Genomic DNA, 24,092 nt, shown 5'->3' on the forward strand with positions numbered 1-24,092 from the left:
ATCCATAATGGTAAGTTAGTTCAATAAAGAAGCAGTAGTGGCACTCACCGATGAAGATGCTGTTGCAGAGTTCTTTTATTTAACGCATGGACATAAACTGGGGGGCTGCCAGAAAGGTGCAGGTTACAAGCTTGTTTTGCGCAATTGCACTTCAACAGACCCAGGGGTCTGTTGAAGCGCAGTTGCGTGAAACGAGCTTGTACAGCATTTATGTTATCCCAAGAAGTTGATGACCGATCAGGAATATTTTATATAATAGAATCATATACAGTTACAGGAGTTTACCAACATTCCGAAAACTGTTCTGTTAACAACAATGGTGGCCCCAGTAACTCTTTGGTTGTAGTAATGTAATGCACCAGGGATTTGGCAATGTGGTCAGGTGATGACATTAATGTTAAATACATTAGCTTTGTAGGGTACATAGCTTTGTTTTTTTTTTTTTGTTTTTTTTTTTTTTACCATAACTGATTCCTGTGCACCGTGCCGGTCTATGCTGTCCATGATGAACATATGCACATAGAAGCATGCAGTGTAAGGATCCTGCGTCCAGAGCTATGTATGTAGAGAAGCGGTCAGTCTCCTGTGCTGGCAGTGTGTAGCGATGTGTATGGTACGCCAAGTCGCCGGCAGCTATGCTAGGGAAAATCAATCAGTGTTTAATCTTGTTACAGGACTTTATTGAATAGTGCAGCGATTCTGTAATGGAGCTGTGCTGGTAGCCCCCTCCTCTGGTGCACAGCAGGGTGGAAGCTATAGTTGCTGCATTGCATTTCCTCCTCTTACCTAATCATCTCCACTTTCATTACCATCTATCATTTGTTTTGGTAGATGAGCCACCATGACGGAAACAACACGTGACGATGACACTTTAAAGAACTTCATAACCCAACCAAGGATTATCAGCTAAACCTCCTAAAGGAAGAGTCACCCATCTGTAGACAGCTGGTTTTTCTTAGGGCTAACAGAGAGGCCATTGATGTGGGAGTGACGAGGAAATATGTTTCCTTGATGTGGCCACCAGCAGGTGTAGGAACTCTTAAAGGCTCCACAGGGGAATGCAAGCTAGCATTCCTTCACGAGAAAACCAATACCTTTTTTCCAGGAAGCATTGCATGGCCCACATGGTACCATTCATAAGCTGTTTTGAAGACCTTTCCTGTTGAAGGGTTTAAAACGCTCCCAATGCCATCTTTTACCGAAAAATTGCAGATTTATTCTAGAGAAGCGGAGTCAAAGAGGTGGGCCTACAGCATCTGTGCTCTAGGCCTGCAATGCCTTTTTTCAGCTCTTCCTCCCCACCCTTTTTCTTTTTAGCAACTCCCCAGGGCAGGATTCTCCTTTTTAGCACCGACCCCAATTCTGTGCATGTGCTGTTGCAACCCAAAGCGGCATAGGAACACTGGTGAGCCTGGCTCTGTGCCCTGAGCTGAAAAGGGAATCCGGCCGGGGTTGTCACTAAAGAGAAGACAGGTGGGAAGGAAGACCTCAGAGGCATTTCAGGCCTAGGGCAAGGACACTCTAGGCCTGCCTCTTTCACACCCCTACTCTGGAATTTTTTTTTAGGCTAAATACAGCACCAGGAGGTTTTAAACTCTGCAACAGGAAAGGATTTCATCACAGCTTATGAATGTTACTGGTGGTGGAGGGAGGGGGAGGGTTACAAATTCACTTTAAGGAGACATATTATCCTCTGTTATACTCTGACAGAAAGCCTTAAACTAAGAGGAACTGCATAGACCTGCAATCCATTAATTTACTATTTTAGCAGAATTTCCATGGGTCCATCTGGACCCAAATAATGGTCACATTAAAGGGGTATTCCACTTAAACATAACTTTTGCTATGTTGCTGCCCATGGTGAGACTAACAATTCATCCATACTTGTTGTTATCTATTCATTCTCCTTTCCCCAGTTCTGAGCTTCTGCTTTCTGATAAACACAAAAAACTGTGTGTGTGAGCTTTTCTCTCCGTCTCCCCCTCTCCCCTAAACAAAAAAAGCCCTTGACTGGCTTTATCTGCAACTTTGTAGCTTCTTTGTAATGCTGGGAGGGTTATTCTGAGGTCAAGTTGCTGATGAACTCACTGTGATTATCTGGTATTACAAAGATGCAGATAAGGACTTGTGTCTTAGAAGGGTGGGGGAGAAGGAGAAAAGCTAACACACAGCTTTTTGTGTCTTCAGCAGGATTAGAACTGGGAGAGGAGACTGAATAGATAATAATATATATGGAAGAAATTGTTAGTCTTACAATGGGCAGCAATACATGAAATGTTATGTTTAAGCGGAATACCGCTTTAATCTGTAGAGAGGGCAGCAGGATGAAAAACCTGTTCTATGTGTAATGCTTCAGTGCCAGCAGTGAGAGCCTGCGGGTACTGTTTGTTGCCTCCACTCACCTTGTAAGAGATCCCTGTCAGTCCTTGGTGTTGATAGTGATTCTGCCATATTAGAAGCATACTGCCATTCTTCAGGCATGTCCTTTGGAAAATGTGTTTTGGTTGCTTTCTGTCCAGGATGATGTAATCCAAGGCCCTGTGTTCCCACCATCATGTTTGTCTGTGTTCTTGTGTAATTCAGCCATCAATTTAAGTAGAATTTGGTATCCTGTGTCTCTGACAGTTTTACTACAAACCTCAACATCTTCCTGTAGCCAAAAACAAGGCTTTATGGAGTATGTCATCTTGCAGAAATCCATCAACTCATGGAAAAGACGTAAATAGTTGTTACTAATGGTATAAAATAATAACTGGGAGCCAGTAGTCCGCACTTAAACTTAAATTTTTTCCCCCTTTTTTTCTTACCGCTCTCATCCCGCTCCAGAAATAATTGGAAGTAGATCTGTCAGTGGAACAGCGCAACAGTTGGTTAGACTCCCAAAGGCAACTACTTCATCAGAGAACTCCTGTACCAGCAGTGCACAGAGGCCTCCCAACCTCAATGTACGGGCTCTGTTGTCTTATGTACAAAGAGATTTTCCCCTTAGAAACTTCCAGGAGAGAGAAGCCTCATGCATGAAGCATCCAATGGAAGATGCCAAACATTGGAGTGTCTGGCGTAAAATGTGCCAATATTTAGCGCATAACTGATGCATGATGTTGCATCATGATTTCAACCTATGTGTCAATGTGGTGCATCTTCAGACTGCCAGGTTCAAGTGTTCCCTGTGTAGGGAAGGCCAGACATGTACAAAGTTGTCCAAAACCACAGCTTTTAGCAAGATTAGATGACCTTTTTTTTTTCTTTTTTTTTTTCAGCTGACCCATGTCTAAAATGTATGGCCAGCTTAATTGGGCACTGTCATTTCAAGCTACTTCCCCACAATTTATCCATTTAGTAGCCATTGATTCCTAACATACTTTGGGGGAAAAAAAAAGCTCCTTACCCCAGAATAATATCTGTAAAGTCACTAGGTATCTCCCTTAACTGTTTCCATCTGTTAGATGAATTCTGACTCTGGTAACAGCTAGATGAGGACAATTTACAGGAAGTGGATGTGGCTTAGCATGTGCACTGTGCAAGATAGTTACCTGCAAGCTTAGCCAAAACTTGCACAATCAGCAGTATATTAGATACTTTTTTTTTTTCTCCACTGTATGTGCTTTGATTGACCAAAGAAGTAAGTAAAATTTAGTCATTTATGTACTACTGGGAAACTTCAGCTCTGGTCCCACCCCTGATGTAGAGGGAGCGAGAAATAGCTGTACACCATGGTGAGGACTCTTGGGCTCAGTAACAGCAGTGAGCACTAAAATCACCTGCCACCATTCAGAAGGGTTAATCTAACAAAAACAGGCAGGTTTATAAAAATCTTGGATTGTGTAGTTAAGGTGAAGCTTCCAGGGTCTAATGTAAGCAGTATGGGTGAAATGTTCCTGCTTGTTGCTTTGGCGCTGCATGTGGTTTGGACATCCCTGTTTAATGTTTTAGCCCGGGGTATCATATTATCTGGGTCAGCGCTGATGTTATCGCGGCTCGCACAGGTTCACTGGGTTCTGTTTTTGTTTCCTTCAGAGAGCTCTATAAATAAGACGTGTCATACTTGTAGATGTTGCTTTGCACTTTTTGGGCTTTTTTTTTAAGGGGCCTAAATGTGACAGCTGCAGTAAGTTCAAGATACATTTAATATTCCTAAGATTTTTCCTACTGTATTCTGACATTTGACTTTAGAGGGGTTGTCCACTTCATAGTAAAGTTGCTCGGTGTACAGTATTAAGTGTACTCACTGTATATACCAGCGATTCCCAACCGGGGTGCCAGGAGAACCCGCCAGGGATGCCATGGGATCTGGTGGGAATTAGGAACCTGTCATTTTAAGCATCCCTAGAAGCTGCGGCCACACAGCTTCTAGGGATGCTCTGATCACTTTGATGTTCCGACCGCACAGTCAGCAGGCGGAACATTAAAGTGAAATGAATGTAGGAGCAGGACCTGTCAGAGTCCTGCTCCTACATTCAATCCCATGGGGGGCTTAGTATTGTGAGTGGGACAGCATGGGGGGCTTAGTATTGTGAGTGGCACAGCATGGGGGGGCTTAGTATTGTGAGTGGCACAGCATGGGGGGGCTAAGTATTGTGAGTGGCACAGCATGGGGGGGCTTAGTATTGTGAGTGGCACAGCATGGGGGGGCTTAGTATTGTGAGTGGCACAGCATGGGAGGGCTTAGTATAGTGAGTGGCACAGCATGGGGGGCTTAGTATTGTGAGTGGCACAGCATGGGAGGGCTTAGTATTGTGAGTGGCACAGCATGGGAGGGCTTAGTATTGTGAGTGGCACAGCATGGGAGGGCTTGGTATAGTGAGTGGCACAGCATGGGGGGGCTTAGTATAGTGAGTGGCACAGCATGGGAGGGCTTAGTATTGTGAGTGGCACAGCATGGGCAGCATTATTGAGGGGAACAGCATGGGGGGCATTATTAATGAGGGGAACAGCATGTGGGGGGCATTATTACCATGAGTGGCACATTAATAGGAGCATTAATATTAGGGAGGGCACAATAGTGAGTATTTTTATTATAAGGTGCACAACAGGGGTATTATTACTATATTGGGGCACAGTACAGGTTGAATTATTACTATATGGGGGCACAGCAGGGGCATTATTACTATATGGGAGGCACAGCATGAGAGAAAAAGGAAATAAAGTTGCTAGAAATGTGTGGAGCCTAAGATGGATGTTTGGCAGGTTCTGAAGAGATGAACTGTAGCTGGATGCAATCATCATAGAGGTCTGGGGCAAATGGAAAAGAAAACAAAAGTGAATGCCACAGATCAAAGAAGATGTCACCTGTGAGTCACTGGTGTTTTTTTTTTTTTGGTTTTTTTGTATTTTATAGAACATTTTCTGGTAGGGGTGCCCCGAGCTAAAATATTTTTCCTAAGGGTTGCCCCGAGGTGGAAAAGGTTTGGAAGCACTGGTATATACTGACAGCAGCTCCCTGTGTACTTCATAATGCTAAATTCATGCTAAAATCAGACTCCCCTCTTGTCCTGCTCTGTAGGCTGAACGGCAAACCTGTCCATAAGATAGAGGACCATGTGACCATGCCCCTCCTTCTGTGTCCTCCATAGGGATATACAGGCTCAGTGGAGGACAGAATCACCATTTAGTATACAGAACAGTATGTCACAGCCTGGAAGAGGGTGTCAGTAAGTGCTGTGAGTACATTTACTAATACTGTACACTGAACAATTTTACTATAAAGTGGCCAACCCCTTTGACGATGACTTGTGCCTGACCTGTCTTAGGAAATACTTGTATTCCCAATGAAATCACAGTTCTGATGGTAACTCCTAGTTGCCAATTTAGTCGTACATTTCTAGTAAAAGTAACAGGAACGGCACATCACAGAGCTATACCAGAAGATGCTTGGCCTGGGATGCTATTGGCTGATAATGTTGTTTTGTCTTTTTTCAGATCACACTATGAACTGAGAATAAAAATCCTGAAAATTGATTTTCCTTCCAAAGGGCAGCCATGGATGACACAGAATATGGCAGTTTTGTGGACTGGGATAAGATGGAGACTGGAGGACAGGAACAGAGCCCTAAAGTATTAAACTGTACAGATTTCCAGGAGCTAAAACAGCTGTCCCGTCAGGGGTACTGGGCAAAAAGCCATTCATTACGGGCCAAGGTGTATCAGAAACTGATAAAGGAGATCCCGTGCCGCACAGTCACACCCGACGCTAGCGTGTATCGAGACATTGTGGGCAAAATAGTGGGCAAGCGGAATGCAAGTACTCTACCTCTGCCGGAGTTTGTGGATGATCGACAGGTTCCCAGCTACTGTCTAAACTCTGAAGGCATCGGAGCTGTTCGAAAAATACTCTTGTGCATATCAAACCAGTTCCCCGACATTTCCTTCTGCCCTGTCCTTCCATCTATTGTGGCCCTTCTCCTCCATTATAGTCGGGATGAGGCAGAATGCTTTGAAAGTGTTTCCAGAATACTGGCCTGCAATGACCCAAATAAACGACTTGTAGACCAGACTTTCTTGGCTTTCGAGTCCTCCTGCATGACATTTGGTGATCTCGCAGGCAAATACTGTCAGGGACCTCACAAGCTCATGGTAGCCGTATCCGCAGATGTCCTGGAAGTTTATACTGACTGGCAGAGGTGGCTTTTCGGAGACCTGCCCTTTACTTATATTGCACGTTTGTTTGACGTGTTTCTGGTGGAGGGCTACAAAGTGCTATACAGGGTAGCCTTAGCTCTTCTAAAGTTCTTCCACAAGGTAAGAGGAGGCCAACCAATGGAGTCAAACAATGTAAAAGGAGATATCCAGGCATTTGTGAGGGAAATCGACAAGTCTGTGTCTCCAGAAAAGTTATTAGAGAAGGCCTTTGCTATACGGCTCTTCTCCCGGAAAGAAATTCATCTGCTTCAGATGGCAAACGAAAAAGCTCTCCAGCAGAAAGGTATCACTGTAAAACAGAAAAGGTAAGTGGCCAAAATATAGTAAGAATGATATCTTTCCTATAGGAATCTGTTGTGGAATCTGCACTAGACAATAGCGTTCTTTTTGTGGCCACTCTTATTGGCAGAAGCATGTGGTCTGATGCTATAACTAGAGATGAGGGTAACTCGAGCATGCTTGAGGTGCGCTCATCCCTAGCTATTATGTTAATTTATAAAAATAAAAAATAAAAATATTATTTGCAAAAGTGGACATGCCCTTTAAGAGGTTTGCACCTGCTCCAATGATAAGTGTGAGCCTTGGGTGAAACCCATTCTAAAGTGCAGATTCCTGGATATCAACCCATTTACACAGCTGATTTACTGTTTTGCTGGTCTGTAGCCATGCAGTAGACCTCAGTGATTCTGTGTTGAACTTTCAGAATAAAGAATATTTTCCTTCCAAGGTGAAATTCCATTGGGCTCGGTCAGTAGAACGTTTGGTCAGTGGTTTTAATGTGAAATGTTTCACTGACAGATTTTCTTTTTCCCCTTTCTCTGTTTTCTCTTTATTCTTCCTTTCCTCCGCTTCTTGCTGTCCTTTTTCCAGAGTAAAGTCTCCTGCCCGGTAAGTGACCTTGCTGTCTCTCTACTTTTCCTTACCCTGGAGCTAACTTTTGAACTTTTGCTTATTCTCCCAGTGCCTGCTGTACTGCCTGTCTAAACCCCCCCCCCCCCCCCCCATAGACTGCAATAACATTAAAACTTTCAACACTAATTTGTTTGCTACTCATTTTTGCATACCTTTTTTTTTGTTTGTTTTTTTGTTCATTGCAACACAGGATATGTAAGTTTTAGGTATATCAGTTTAATCCTTTGTATATTAAAGAGGATCTGTGGCCCCTACTGATTCGAACGCTTTTTTTTTTTTTTTTTTTTTTTTTTCCTTTTTTTTTTAAATGTAATTTTTGTTAGTTTTTCATTGTAAAATATACAAAAATATAATATATCATAAGGCAGGAAAACATTCCAAGCTGATCATAGGTCACAACAATAGTAATGCTTGAACAATTACCCTCTTTCAGAACACCAGTCAAATAACATTTGTGTAGGATAAAAAAACACACAAAAAACATTTAAAGGACATAGACTAAAGGCACTATTCCACGGAACGATTATCAACCGTATTCGGACAATATCTGCCGTTACGGCTGATAATCGTCCCGTGGAATAGAAGGCAACGATTGGCCGACATCGTTCATTTCTGCTGATCGTTGAAGTTGTTTGTCTTTCAACCTGTTGAAAGACAAACGACTCATATAGCAGCGATCTGGTGCCATCGCTCCGTGGCATAGGAGCGGCGGCAGCGGACCACCGCTATATGCTATGGGCTGCACGGATGATCAGCAATCACCTGGGCAGCTCCCCCCGGACTCACCCACTCGCTGCTGCCTCGTGGAATAGCGGCTGCAGCGAGCAGGGAACGAGAGTAGCAAATGAGCGCTGATAGCGCTCGTTTGTTCCTCTGTCGGCCCGTGTAATAGGGCCTTAAAAATACAAGGGGAATATGGGGGGGAGGATTCAAGATTCTGTCAATTCACGTGATATTGGGAAGGAAGTGGTAATTCCAGGGTGACCCTATTTGGTCAGAGGTATCTGGTTTATTGTTTAACAAAGCCATTAAACGTTCTAGGGATCTCCGCTCTTTAACTCTTGTACAAATAGATGATGTTGCCGCCATATGCCAGATAATGCTCCAACACTCAGGTGAAAGCTGTCTACCCAACACTGCCTCCCAACTGTCAATGTATTTGTACCTAACAAGGGTATCGCCAACAGGGGAATTAATTACATATAGCCGAAATCAACCCTTTGGTGGATGTACCCATACGCATCAATTGCTCAAATGCTGCCTGTTTAGAGACAGTGAGCGATCCCAAGTGGGTCAGCAAAAGGTGACAAACTTTCATGAAAAAGAAGCGTTCAGTATTAGCTAGGTCGTTCCTATCCACCAGTTTCTCAAAGGGGGGCAATGTGCTGCAGGTTTTTTTTTTTTTTAAATCTAGTTCTGTTCTTTAATGATTCCTATTAGAGATCTATTCAACGAAATTGCCAACTGGGTGTTGCTACTTGGGTGTGTGTCCCTACACGAATTAAAGAGGTTGTCCAGCGAAAATCTTTTTCTTTCAAATCAACTGCTGTCAGAAAGTTATACAGATTTGTAATTTACTTCTATTAAAAAATCTCAAGTCTTCTCATACTTATTAGCTGCTGTATGTCATGCAGGAGGAAATGTTGTTTTCAGTCTGACACAGTGCTCTCTGCTGACATCTCTGGCTGAGAAAGGAACTGTGTCTCGGTTTTCTATGAATCCCCATAGAAAACCTCTCCTGCTCTGGACAGTTCCTTTCTTGGCCATAGATGTCCACAGAGAACACAGTGTCAGACTGAAAATAACATGTCCTCCTGCATGACATATAGCAGCTAATAAGTATGGGAAGACTTGAGAATTTTTAATAGAAGAAAATTACAAATCTATATAACTTTCTGACACCAGTTGATTTGAAAGAAAATGTTTTCCGCTGGACAACCCCTTTAATTCCAGTCACAGCTGACCGTGCCAGATTGTACAGACAACAAAACCCCTCCCCGAACTGGTAATGCCTACTTGCCTATTTAGTCATGCATTTCTAGTAATAATAACTGAGGAATGCCGCAACACAGAGCTGGAATTAAGGGTAGCTTCACACGTACTGTATCTGCAACGGATTTCATGCTGCGAGTTTGCAAGGAAATCCGCTGCGGATCCTGTACTGTGAAGCTGCATGGGTCTCATACACGCAGCGACTCCGCTGCGTGTGTGGGACCCAGCCCCTTTAAACTCCCGGCCGCCCGCCCGCAGCCCTGGCCCCAAGCATACATTACCTGCTCTGTGCCGCGGTTGTGTGTGACTCTCCCGACTCCCCTCGCTCCCCATCAGGCAATCAGCCGGCTGATAGGGAGCGAGGGGAGCCGGGAGCGTCACACACAGCTGCGGCGCCGAGCAGGTAATGTATGCTCGGGGGGGGTTAAAGGGGCCGGGTCCCATACACACAGTGGAGTGTGACTTCTGGCCTTCAATCAACATGGAGACAAAAGAGCTGTGACGTGAACGGCGACGCAGGACTGGAACGAAGCAGCGCAACACTGATCTTCGCTGGTGAGTATACACGCCAGCGCACAGTGGGGGGCACAAATAAAAAAAAATGTCCAGAATGCTTCTTTAAAGCGTAACTGTCATGTGTTTTTTTTTTATTGCAGAAATCAGTAGTCTAAGCGATTTTAAGAAACTCTGTAATAGGTTTCATCAGCCAAAAAAGCCTCCTTCTGTACTCAAGAAGCAATCTCCCAGCCTCCCCCCCTGACTTCTTATCTGTGCATTATCAGGCAAATCCGTCTTCATTACAGAGAAGCCAGTGAAGACTGGTTCTGCTCTCTCCATTGTAAGCCTATGAAGGGGGGAGGGGCCGAGGGAGATGAGTGAGCAGGAAGAGGTGACATGAAGGTCAGCTGTTTGTAGACTCTCTGGGCACCTAAAACGCAGGATTCTGGGGTCAGAAAGGTCAGTGCTTATCTATGAACTTACTGAGAGAAGATTGCAGGGTGTTGTGCTGTGCAGAAATCCTCCGTGCTCAGTCACTCCTAACAGCCCCTCCCCTCTCCATAGCCACATAATGGAGACAGAAATCCTGCTTCATCTGAAGGAAGGGGGGAGGCTGGGAGATTGCTTTTTCAGTCCAGAAGGAAACTCTTTTAGTACATAAAACCTATTACAGAGTTTCTTAAAATCGCTTGTACTGTTGATATTTAATGTTTTCAGAAAAATGGCCCTGAAATGACAGTTACGCTTTAAGCTTTCCATTATCTTAGCACTATACAGCTTTCAGTGATGTGGTATGGGCAGGTTATACCCCTGCTGTTTCAGCATAGTTAGCAGTGAGTCAGCCTAGGCCATGGTAAAATCACCAGTCAGCTCTTTAACCCCTTAGCGACCCATGATGTATCTGATACGTCATGGTGCCGCTCGGGGTGTTCAGAGCGGGGTCCCGCCGGGACCGCGGTCTGAACGGCGCTGATCCCGGCTGACACGTGCAGCCGGGCAGTGCCTCTATTAGCCGGCGCGGGTCCCGTTGCCGCGCCGGCTAATTAAGCCTCTAAGTGCAGCTGTCAAACCTGACAGCTGCATTTAGAGGCTTTCCTCCGTGCATCCCTGGTGTCTAGTGGGACTGATCTCCCCCCCGCGATGCGATCGCGGGGGGGAGAACCGTTGTTCTGCCCGTGCCGGGCCTCAGCGTCGGAATGACGCTGATCCCGGCTCGGCAATAGATTGCTATGGCCTGCAGCAGGCCATAGTAATCTATGACCGATCTAATCGATCTTTGCTGTGTATATACACAGCATTGATCTCTATGAGAGATCAGTGCTGTCTATATAAAAGTCCCCCAGGGGGGCTTCTAGTTACAGTAAAAAAGTGTTTTTATTAATAAAAAATCCCCTCCCCTAATAAGTCCAAATCACCCCCCCTTTTCCCATTTTATAAATATAAATTAATAAATAAATAAATAAACATATTTAGTATCGCCGCGCGCGTAATCGCCCGAACTATTAATTAATCACATTCCTGATCTCGCACGGTAAACGGCGTCAGCGCAAAAAAATTCCAAAGTGCAAAATTGCACATTTTTGGTTGCATCAAATCCAGAAAAAATGTAATAAAAAAACCATCAAAAAGTCGTATATGCGCAATCAAGGTACCGATAGAAAGAACACATCATGGCGCAAAAACTGACACCTCACACAGCCCCATAGATTAAAGGATAAAAGCGCTATAAGCCTGGGAATGGAGCGATTTTAAGGAACGTATATTTGTTAACAATGGTTTGAATTTTTTACAGGCCATCAGATACAATATAAGTTATACATGTTATATATCATAGTAATCGTAACGACTTGAGGAACATGCATAACAAGTCAGTTTTACCATAGGACGGACGGCGTAAATGCAAAACTCCCCGAAATCAAAACAAATTCGTTTTTTTTTTCAATTTGACAGCACAAATGATTTTTTTCCGGTTTCGCAGCATATGTTATGGAAAAATAATGCCTGTCATTGCAAAGTACAATTGGTTTCGCAAAAAATAAGCGCTCATATACGTCTCTAGGTGAAAAAATGCAAGCGCTATGGACTTTTAAACTTAAAATGGAATAAGCAAAAGCGCAAAAACGAAAATAGGCTTTGACCTTAAGGGGTTTTAATATTATAGTAATGAGCACTTACACAGGAAAGCGACAACCAACATAGGTATTGGGGTAAAGTGAGAATAACTTTTTTTTTCTATCCCTTGGGACCTAATCTTTAAAGAAACCTAGTCCAGACACTAGCCGGCATCCAGGACAGTTTGTGCAGGTCTGGGTTCAGATTTAGGGGGCTTTCACATGGAGCCAGTACTGTAAATGTTCGTGCTCAAAAGGTATTGAGCTGTGCTAAATGGTCCAACCTTTTCTAGGTGATGCCACTATTGTTGCAGGAACAAGTCACTGTGACTGGGACAGCTGTTTATTCAGCGATGCGTCCATATCCCAGACAATGTCGCGTAATGAATCTTTTATGTTATCTTTATAGATTTACAAGGGCATTTACAAGAACCTTTGTTCAATTCCAGTGACGCAGAGGTTGTCTGAGAAACTCTGTATGACACCCAATCCCAGCTTATTGTTCCATGTTGCATGGCTGATCCCATACACAATCATAGTGAGGGGCTCGCTCGGTCCTCTATCTTCTCCATGCTTATACTAACTTGTTGCATGTGCCATAGCTCCTATCATGGGGCAGAGCTGCAATACCAGATGTAAAAATACCTGTATATATAAATGGGTGTATCATCCATCCATGCATTGGATGGGTGTTCCTGGCGGAAGGATCAGGCTTATATATACATAGCTTGCTGCATGCTTCAGGTCTGGTATTGGCATGGCTGGAGCACAGATCCCCTGTAAGGGCGTCAAGCTTTTACCAAGTTTTATACAAACAATACTTCCCTGAGAAAATGATGCAGTCTTCTGTGCCTTGTAGCCGCCCCGATATGGTGTCGGCATTGCCGCCTTCTTCTTCCTAATGATCTTTTCCCCTCCATGTTTCTGACAGACAGAATGTCCACCTGGCTGTCCATGCAGAAAACTTCAAGTCTGAGATTGTGAGCGTGAAAGAAATGAAAGACATATGGTCCTGGATCCCGGAGAGGTTTGCCCTCAGTCAGCCGCTATTGCTTTATACCAATCTAGAACATGGCAACAGCCTAAGCAGGTCAGTGGTCTGTGAGTACAGACCTTCTGTTTGTATTGTGGTGGGTTGGGGATGGAAAGCATACTATAATGCAGATTACTAAATAGGTATTTTACTTTTTTATTTTTTTTTCTTGCCTACTTTCAAACACATACTCCCATAGTTCTAACATTTTCCAAAGGGGTTTGAAAGACCATCATCACCTATACAGTTGGAGTGCAGCATGCTTGGACCTCCATTTTTATTATTATTGGGGGTTGCAAAAGTTGTCCCCCCCCCGTCGATCAGACACTTATCCCAGATCATGTGGATAGGGAATGGCTTTCGTTGGTCGACACCGTTTATAAAGGAGGAACAAAAGCTGAAAATAAAAGACTGCCGTTGTTGGCAAACACATGTAACATATGGTAGAGCAGCGCTTCTCAAACTTTTACTGGAACCTCATCCAACAGACCAAGGCAATGCCTGGGCCTTACCAGACTGACCAAGAGGACGCCTGGGCCTCACAATCTGTGGTGAAAGTCCATTTAAAAGCTGAAAATAATGCTAGGGCCGCCTTTCACCTGTCTCCCAAGCTCTAGATACTAATATATTAAGTACAAAATAAATTAATGTTGCTGAAATGGAGATTTTTGTAAATAGCAAAAGGACAGTGCAGATCATAGTTACTTTGTGAAAACTGGCTCCCCAGCTGGGCCTCACTAACAACTAGGGGGCGCCTCACTGGTGAGGGCCGCCTCACAGTTTGAGAAGCACTGTGGTAGAGTACACATTACACATCTGTGTGGGGTTTCTCCTGCTTTATCCTGGTGTATTCCCCGTAGTGATTGTATGGGCCTTACCATTGTTACTTGCATTGTATGGTTATGCCGCTATTTTGTGGCACTGTATTCAGTCTATTTTAGACTCTTTTCAACAGCACCTGAAGGCTTCTTGGTGTTATTCAACCTTCATAAATTCCTTAACTTGTGTTCTTCTGTACGTTATTGTGTTGACTTCCGCCTCCAGAACACTCTTTAATATTTCTTTAAAGGAGGAAATGTGTTGCGTGAATTAAAGCGGACCGATTATTTCAAAAGACTTTTAAAATCTTGAAGGGTTTTATTAGATTGGTGACAAGGGGACTTTTGGGTGGGCTCTTGCTGCTGTTAAGCCCCTCCTAGGTGTACATCATTCTCTCTATTTCAGGGGCAGGACCAGGGCTGAAAAAGTGTCACTGTCCCCCAGAAATCCATAGTACAGGCGATTTTAAGAATTTTTTGTAATTGGATTTATTAGGCAAATATGCCATTATCTGCATTCAGAAAGCCTTTCCCCAGGTCCCCCCCCCCCCTCCTCTCTCTCATTCACTGCACATTATCACTGTATAACCTATGGAGAGAGGAGGAGGGAGATTAGTCGCCAGCAGAGAACAAAGGATTACACAGTGGGAGCTGTGTGAAAGCCAATATTTAGAGGTCAGAGAGGTCAGTGCTGACTTTAGAGGAGATAGCCCGGTGATGTAGCTGTATCTTTGTTGTCCTGTTTTGGTGCCTCATCTCCCTCCACCCCTCCCCTCTCCATAAAAGAACCATGAAGACTGGGGGGAGAGCTTCAAACTTTTTTTCATGATGAAAATGCATTTTTTGGCTAATAAACCCAAATACAAAGTTTCTTAAAATCACCTGTACTACTGATATCCGCAAAAAAAAAATTCACAACAGTGACACTTTAACCTCTTAAGGACGCATGACGTACCCGTACGTCATGCGTCCTTAAGAGGGGTTCAGAGCGGGGCCACGCGGCGACCCCACTCTGAACCACCACAATCCCAGGTGTCGCGTGTAGCCCGGGACCGCGGCTATTAGCGGGTAGGTCTGATCGCCGTGCCTGCTAATTCAGTAATCTGATGCAGCTGTCAAAGTTGACAGCTGCATCCAATCACTGCATGCAGCCGTCCCTGGTGTCTAGTGGAGGTGGATCGCTCCTCCTGGACATTGTCCCGGAGGAGCTATCCACACATCCTGCTCCGGCCGGGGTCTCCGAAAATGGCGCTGATCCCGACTCTGCACTCAGATGCTTTCGGCTGCAGCAGACGATATACAGCAAAGATCTCAATGAGAGATCAGTATACTTATACTAAAAGTCCCCCAGGGGAGCTTCTAGTAAAAGTGTAAAAAAAAAGTGTTATCAATAAAAAGCCCCCTCCCCTAATAAAAGTTTGAATCACCCCCCTTTTTCCCATGTTTTAAATAAAAGTAAATAAATAAACATGTTTGCTATCGCCGCGTAAGTAATCGCCCAAACTATTAATCACATTTCTGATCTCGCACGGTTAACGGCATAAGCGCAAAAAAAAGTGCAGAATTGCGCATTTTTGGTCGCATCAAATCCAGAAGAATTGTAATAAAAAGCGATCAAAAAGTCACATATGCGCAATCAAGGTACCGATAGAAAGTAAACATCATGGCGCAAAAAATGACACCTGACACAGCCCCATAGACCAAAGGATAAAAGCATTATAAGCTTGGGAACAGAGCGATTTTAAGGAACATATATTTGTTAACAATGGTTTGAATTTTTTACAAGCCATCAGATAAAAGAAAAGTTATACATGTTATTAATCGTAACGACTTGAGGAACATGCATAACAAGTCAGTTTTACCCCAGGGCGAACGGTGTAAAAACAATAACCCCAACCCCCCCCCCCCCCCCCCCCCAAATAAAAGTAATGTGTTTTTTTTGTGTTTTTTTTTTTTTGTTCACTTTCACCACACATTGAATTTTTTTCTGGTTTCGCAGTGTACTTTATGCAAAAATTCAGCCTGTCATTGCAAAGTACAATTAGTGGCGCAAAAAATAAGGGCTCATGTGGGTTTCTAGGTGGAAAAATGCAAGTGCTATGGCCTTTTAAGCACAAGGAGGAAAAAACGAAAATTGGCTCCGTCCTAAAGAGGTTAAACTTACTTCCTCCCATAGTTGCCTGTCTATTCACAAGACCTATTCCTCTGTACTATGTCATGATATAGTGCTGGTGAAAGTACACTGAAAAGGCTGCACTGTTCCTGGCTGATGATTTTCCCAGTACGCTGGTATAGATGGCGTTTGGAGGGAAAAGAGGTTACTGCTACACTGACTTTACAAGGTGTTGTTTAAGAAGACAAGGAAAGGGTTATTCTAAGCACTCCTGCAGACTATTTTGCCCATGGTCTAATCCCAGTACTCTTGTTGTCAGGTTTTACATGCACTGTGAAGGACATGAGCCCACCCTGCTTCTCATCAAATCCAGCAACCAAGAGGCGAGTAATCAGTCAATATGTGTCTACTACTTTTATTTGTATATAAAGCAGTACTAAAGGGAATCTATCCGCTGTAAATGATGCTCCGAGCTGTAGATGGGGACAGGTAGAGGATAGGCAGATGTTTTTCTAAAAACATCAAAATCTTAATGCAATAGTATTGGTGCCCCCAAACACATCAGCAATTTTTATCCAGATGTGTTGGATTCAAGTTGGCGGTGGATATAGGCTCAATGCTTCACATCTGGTGGGCTTGTTCCATCCTTTTTGGAGAGCACTTGTTGATATTTACATGCAGGTCACTGATGAGGATGTTACTCCCTCCCCTAGTCCAAGGCTCTGCCGTCTCTCATTCCTGGCCCCTCCTCCACTGCCAAGAAAGGGTTGCTCCGCCACTTTTTGACAAGAACTGTCATCCCCAGACATTGGAAGTCCACAGTTGCTCCTTCCATTGCTGAATGGGTGGCTCAAATGGACTGATTTTTTTATTTTATTTTTTTTTGCTTTCACATCTTGTTTTTTTTTTGTTGTTGTTGTTGTTGTTGTTTTGCCTCCTCCTCCCCGCCCCTTACTGTTTTCTGATCATCTTATCACTCAGCCCTCTCCTTTTTGGCCATATTGCTGGTCTGTTTATTGCTATTTTATGCTATGGTTGCGGTTATCTCACCTTTTATTTCAATTATATGCTGAGAGATCAGTCCTACCCCGGAATACTGGCACACGTTGCATCATTGGCATATGGACTCCATACATCTCCTTTTTCCTCAAGATGGACCTTGCGAACAGATGGACTTTTTATGATCTTTGTCGCATGTGTGATGCAGCAATTATCCTCCAAGAATGCTTTATACTTTTTACTCTGCTCTGTTTAAAATGTAACCTTTAAACTCAGATTTAAAAAAAAAAAATAAAAAATAGTTTTTCTTTGAAACTCAAGAGTTGAAGGGGCCGAGCTTAGCTGCAGCATGCTGCCTCCTCCCTGCATGGTTGATATAAAGGCTCAGAACTGGAAGCCATACCCTATACATCAATCGTGCAGGGCAGAGAGGGGCGGAGGAGGATGAGGTGTGCATGCTGCAGCTCAGCTCCACTGCTACAACTCTTGAACTTAGAAGGAAAATATGATTTTATAACTCTGCAAACACCATCAGCAAAGAGACAACAATCATTTGTTTTATCTCTCCTATTTACTATCTGCCCCTGTCTACAGCTCTGGGCATCACATACAGTTGTCAGATTCACTTTAAAAACTGGACTGTGTACTGTGTTCAATACTTATGTTGCATTCTCTGCTCATTCTTAATGGGATCCCTATAATCTATGGTTCTTGTGCGTTTGCACTGGTGTTACCCTAGGTATGTGGTGCATATCTGTCTACCGACTGGAGTGAACGGAGGAGAAGTGGAAACAAGCTGAGCTTCTTTGGGACTGGAGAGTGCTTCGTATTTCGGGTAAGAATTACTTCATCTGGAGTATAACACAATGAACAAATCCGCTTTTATGCTCATTCTGCAACCTGTATGTGAGGGGTGGGGAACCTTGGCTCTCTAGCTGTTGCAAAACTACAACTCCCATCATGCCTGGACAGCCAAAGCTTTAACCACAGCTCCCTCTTCCACTACAAGACCTTTTACCTGCTATAGTTTGCGTCGCTGTTCTCAAAGGGTATCTCTACTGTAATAAAACTCCTCCATTACTTCTTGTTAATAATTCAACTTGGCCAGATCTTCTATGTTGTATCCTGTCCATACACAAGGGTAAGGATCTACTGCTATAATCCTCTGTGCTGCAGGTGTCTTTGTAAGTGAACTGGGCATTCCTTGGCTTATAGATTAGAACCTAGTTTATCTGTCCTCATAATTTTATCAATAATGTCAGTTCCAAAGTCGCTATTTTCAAGTACATGCGGGGTATGGTACAGTCTCTGTGGCCACACCAAAGTAACTATAATATTTTTCTGCACAGTTTATGCCAGAAGCTCAAATATACTGGTTAAATAAAAATAATTCCCTTTGTTCACACAGCTGCAGCCAGAGGTGGAGCGCTATGAGTGGGTTATAATAAAACATCCTGAGCTCGGTAGAGCTGCTTCAGCAGCTGCCGACAACGATTCCAATTCTGTCCAGGACACAGCGGAAAGCTCCGACCCCTCCAATCGTCTATCGCCTTTTCTGGCCACTCGTCATTTCAACCTCCCATCTAAAACGGCCTCCATGTTCATGGCTGGGAGCACAGAGTGCATCATCATTGGTAAGTCGCTCAGGACATTCCTGTGAAAGGGAAGGCCTATACCAGCTGATGTGACAATTTGCAAAAAATCCGTTTAAGCCAAATCAATAGGTACCATGCATGCTTTACTTACCCTCTTTTTTTGCCCTTTATGGGACTTCTGAACATGGCAAGAGTGCTGTACTAGGTTATGTATGGAAGTTCAGTAGAGAGTTGTTTAAGTGGTAGCCAAGTGTTCTTTATCACCTAGAGATTTCTCAGCCACCCACAAATGAACTCTCATCAGCACTCATCTGCAGTGCATTTACATAGCACAGTATTCGAGCAACCAGGCCAAATGAACCATCCTTGTATTGTTTGTGTGGCCATTGGAACTGACAGCACAGGTATTTATATATCTGTGCTGTTATTTTTCAGATCACACATGCAGTGCATACATACCTTCATACTGCTGTGTGATCTCACTGCAGCGCAGAAGGGATGTATGCACTGCATGTGAGCTCTAGAAAATTACAGCATTAATTTATGCATATCCAGCAGCTAATAGATAGGGGTGCCAGGAGTAAGACCCTAGACCAATATAAAATTGATGGCCTTGCCTTTAGGATAGGCTATCGATATTAGCAGGCAAGATAAGGGGGGGTTACTGCATACTATGGGGTGACAGCAGCCATAAGCTCTCAGTTGTTGGCACCTCCACTGATACTATAAGTCTAGAGATGTGCTCATTTATAGTAGAATTTACCCTTGGCTATAGCATGTGGTGTATAACCTGACTGTGGTGCCCCCTCAGGTGGTGGTGATGGACAAGCCTTGTATCTGGATTCCGATCTGAACTATGGACGAACCAGTCACTGCAATACCTTCAACAACCAGCCTCTGTGCTCAGAGACCTTCCAGATCGCCACCATTGAGGTCTGGGGCTTCAAGGACAATCTGAATGATGAGCGCTCTGCTGCGTTGCCATGAGGTGAACCCTGTTCAGAGAATTAATGTGCAATTCCGAACAAATGTCAGCTGGGACATTGGTGCAGGTATGGCGGCATCTTCATCTGCTCGTCTTCAATCAATGTGAGGAGTTGCCTTGTCGGACTCTAGATACTGATCGTCTGGTTATTAATGGGCTTGTGTCCTCACGCAAGCAGTGGTGAAAGTATCTTTACCATATCATTGGACCAAGCAGAACTATGCACTTTCCAGTCCCTGAACAGTTTCCTGTTAGATACATTCCTGGTTATATCTTGATGGCAGACCCCCTTATGTGACGTCTCTCTCCTTCGTGTTTGCTGTGTACATCTTCCCTGTGGTTCTGTCACCTTGTGTCTAGTCCTCTTCCTTCCCCCCCCCCCCCCCCCCCCCCCCGTGCCCCATGTTCAGTAGTCCTCCCTTCTCTTATTTGTTCTACAAAACTAGCAATTCTTTAAAGGGCCAATAAAGAAAGAACCCTGAGTCTGGAGAGCTGTGAGATTATATGGATCACCCTGTAGGTGGTGAAGATTTCAGGAATAAAAGTCAATCTCAGGCACTGGTGGTTTCTTTTTTTTTCAGATTTATAAGTATCATGATTAAATTAAAGTGCACCAAAAGGTCAGAGAGACATGTAAGAAGTGTTCAGGCCCAAAACTATCAGTAGATTGAGGACATCCTGCTCTGTGTCCTTGAAGAGACGTGCCCCATAGACTTTCATTATGTGGACGTCTCCTCACAAGACACCGAGCCAGAAGATGAATGCAATAAGCGCCATTTTCTTCAAGCTCGTTCTTCTGATTGGTCACGGTCTGAACGCTGAGACACTGGTGTGCAAGCAGTAGGCAGACACAATATCAGCATTTGACTCCTTAAAGGGAAACTGACAGCATGGATATGCATGTATCTGTGCTGCCAGTTTCCAGAGGCCACCACAGGAGCAGTGCAAGCATACCTCTCTGGCAATGATCCGTGATCCAGGCTCTGTGTCACAGAGGTGGGTCTGTGATGCTGTTAGTGCCTGCCCCGCACAACCTCAGCCCTCTTGCTCTCTGGCCCTGCTGTTAATCATTCTGGAGGAGGCAGGACAGATACAGCGGCGGCCGCAAAGCAGGGCAGGCGCTGACAGTGTCACGGAGACACCTCTCTTACACTGTCCGCACAGAATACAGTTGCTTTTTACTGAAGACACCGGATCACAGAACAGAAACAGAAGACATGTATGCAATGCTTATGTGATCTGCATATCCATGCTGTCAGTATCCCTTTAAGGTCACAGCTAAGCCATATCCTTATTTATTTATTTATTTATTCATTTATTTATTTATTTATTTAAACCATCTTTATTGAAACACAAAAGTTATACAAAACATTATGCCTTTACCTTCAATGCAGAGACAAATAGTAAAAGGTCCACTGATTGTTAACAGATTAAAGCATTTTTTATGGTTTTAAAATTATATTCATAGATAAAGTGTGTCCACTTTCACTTGTTTCTTTACGGGTCCCTCTGCTTTTATTCTGGAGGAGGCAGACAGGCTCACTTCCCTCTTTTCTGCACATAGCACAAGCTAAGCCCTGCCCCCACTTCCCATGTTCCTAGTAGGACTCTACTGCTAGATATAGAATTCCCCTAATAGACAGTTTACAGCAAATTAAAGGGGAAAAAGGCCTATCTGGTAAATAAAGCCACTTGGGGTCCATTTACACAGAAAGATTATCTGACAGATTATCTGCCAAAGATTTGAAGCCAAAGCCAGGAACAGACTATAAACAGAGATCAGGTCATAAAGGAAAGCCTGAGATTTCTCCTCTTTTCAAATCCACTGTTGGCTTTGGCTTCAAATCTTTGGCAGATAATCTTTCTGTGTAAATGGACCCTAACACATAATATATCAATATAGGTTATTGGATGGATGGACGTAGGATGGAGCTTTACACTGTACATGGATGATGACATAAAAAACAATCTGTCAATTTTTAATTTTTACAAGATTTCACTGAATCTGAGCAGAAAATGTGACTATACATTGTCGGACTTCATCTTGCTCCATGTATCCATATTCACATCAATACACTAGAGACCCGGCTGCACTGGCATCTATATGCACCCATTACATTGCCTTAAAACCTTTGCTGTGAAATGCTTAATGGTGCGTTTACGCATAACTATTATCGTGCGAATTTGCGCGATAACGATCGAATTCGAACGATAATCGTACGTGTAAACGCAGCGACCGATCAAACGACGAACGAGAAATCGTTCATTTTGATCGTTCAACATGTCATGAAATCGTCGTTCGCAAAAAATTTGCAGATCGTTCCGTGTGAACAGTCGTTCGCCGATTTTAACCAATGTGTGAGATAGGCTTAAGCGATCGCAAAACGATTTTCCGTAAGATATATCGTACCGTCTAAACACTGATCGTTATGAAAAAAAATCGTTACTCCGACATCGTTAATCGTACGATCGGGCCAATTATTGTTTTGTGTAAACGCACCTTAAAGGGGTATTCCCCCCAAAAGCTAAAAAAATGAAATGCTCCCAAACCTAGCTGGTCTTACTCACCAAGTCCCCCTGAGTATTTTGAGCCGTCTCCCATCTTTCTAGCTGCTGACGTTCCTGAGTTACAACTTTTTCTAAAACATGGTCTATATCCAAGATAGGAAACTACATTTCCCATCATGCAATGCTTCTGCCTGATGATGGTGAAGTAGCAGAGCTGAGACAATGAAGGAGATGATGACAGTGCAGCAGAGCTGAGCTGGCGGGGACGCCGGTGCAGCAGAGCTGAGCTGGCGGGGACGCCGGTGCAGCAGAGCTGAGTTGGCGGGGGGCGGAGCTAGTTGCGGACGATTGCGGGGGGGGGGGGGGTTGCCGCGGGTGAGTGAGGGATGCCACGGGTGATGGGGGGGGGGGGGGGAGGCTGTGTGCTGCGGGTGAGTGCTGCCTGGAGGCTCTAGACACTGGGTGAGCTCTGGGCTGGGGGTGACCGGGTGGCTGCTGTTAGAGAGGGATGCTGTCACAGCTGCGCTGATCACTGTCTCCCTCTGTAACAGCAGCCGCCTCATCAGTGTTACTGTGCTGGGACTGAGGACACGTGATGCCGACACGGAGGGTGGGGGCCAGGAGCAGGGAGCGTGTCTGAGTGGACTGAGGTCTGATGATTCTCTGTAATCCGTGGGGGTGAATATAGCTGGATAACAGCAAAACTGTGCAGAATCCATAATAACTTTATATTGGAAAGATGGAAAGCTACGGGTGGGCAGCGTATTAATGCAAAAATAATTTTGGGGGGAATGCCCCTTTAACTGGTTAAAAGGTTTAACAGGGTCCAGGTGTTCAGACCCCCAAGAATCGTTAGACACAAGAGAAGCACCTAGCGAAGTGCTTCACTCGCCATCTTGCTGCCAGAGCCAGTCTCCATTTAAAAGTCTCAGCAAAATGGAGATTACTGGGAAGAGAGACACTTGGCCCAGCGCTGCTTTCTACTGTCTCCATTCATTTGCTTATTTTTGTAAGCCATTGGCTACTGTACACATTTCAAGGAGTTGAGAGCAGCTGGAGGTTAACGTCCTGTTAAAGGTAGCCCATTGATCACTGCATTGTGCCACCTATAGCAGGAAAAGGACCCAGTTGTTTGGTGTGGGAACAGGAAGAGTATCTTCTTTATCACTTTATCCCTGTCTACACCAGTCTGATTTCCTGATGCCAGTGTTGTGAAAACTTGATTTGTTAGCCATGTCTCTTGCAACAGCTGGAGAACACAGGTTTGTAAACTACAAATCCCATCATGCCCTGGCAGCTTGGGAGCTGTAGTTATGCGGCAGCTGAAGAGTCACCGGTTGGGGAGCACTGCTGTACACTAACTATCCAGTATTGCCCTGTAAATGGTTAATGTATGTTTATAAGGAGCGGACTCTGTAAATGATTAACCAGTCATTCCATGACTGCGACAAAACAAGACTACTCTCACTTCCGCTTACCCTATCTTTTATTGAAAACTGGCTAAATGTTTATTAATAGGAAAATGCTTTTATCGTCTGATCTTTTGCCAGTAAATGTCTTTGCTTCCCTTTAGTTTCAAGTCAGGATTCAGCCAGGTGAACTTCACTACGTGTCCACTAGATGTCAGCGGTGGCAGCATTTTATCATAAGCCCATTACAGCTATCATTACTGCTGGGTGGTAATAGAGGGTAATGTTCTGTTCCAGGGTGGATAAATATGCATATCCTATTAATGTATTCTAATCATCGGCTATTATAGGCTCATATTTCAGACTGATACAGTCTAGCGTAGTGGTTCTCAAGCTGTTTTAGCAAGTAGAACCCTAAAAATGCTACTGTTGTTTCCAAGTAACCATTGTTGTGAAGTTGGCGTTGTCAGCCGTGCCGTA

At 44.1% G+C, this 24,092-nt stretch overlaps 1 protein-coding gene across 4 annotated transcripts in view; it reads left to right on the forward strand.

The window, feature by feature from the left end:
• Nucleotides 1-20,074, forward strand: part of TBC1D24 (TBC1 domain family member 24) — a 31,579-nt gene extending 11,505 nt beyond the window's left edge. For 3 of the 4 annotated variants that reach the window (XM_069983970.1, XM_069983969.1, XM_069983968.1), the window contains exons 2-8: nucleotides 5,920-6,944; nucleotides 7,510-7,527; nucleotides 13,084-13,242; nucleotides 16,436-16,499; nucleotides 17,855-17,950; nucleotides 18,524-18,749; nucleotides 19,522-20,074. In XM_069983970.1, coding sequence (XP_069840071.1) covers nucleotides 5,980-6,944; nucleotides 7,510-7,527; nucleotides 13,084-13,242; nucleotides 16,436-16,499; nucleotides 17,855-17,950; nucleotides 18,524-18,749; nucleotides 19,522-19,697 — 1,704 coding nt within the window. In that variant the 5' untranslated portion in view covers nucleotides 5,920-5,979 and the 3' untranslated portion in view covers nucleotides 19,698-20,074. The remainder of the gene's footprint in view (nucleotides 1-5,919; nucleotides 6,945-7,509; nucleotides 7,528-13,083; nucleotides 13,243-16,435; nucleotides 16,500-17,854; nucleotides 17,951-18,523; nucleotides 18,750-19,521) is intronic. The other variant, XM_069983971.1, reaches the window with a different exon arrangement.
• Nucleotides 20,075-24,092: the final 4,018 nt, after the last annotated feature.

This window comes from Dendropsophus ebraccatus, chromosome 9 (assembly GCF_027789765.1).
Source record: "Dendropsophus ebraccatus isolate aDenEbr1 chromosome 9, aDenEbr1.pat, whole genome shotgun sequence".
NCBI classification, from domain to species: domain Eukaryota; kingdom Metazoa; phylum Chordata; class Amphibia; order Anura; family Hylidae; genus Dendropsophus; species Dendropsophus ebraccatus.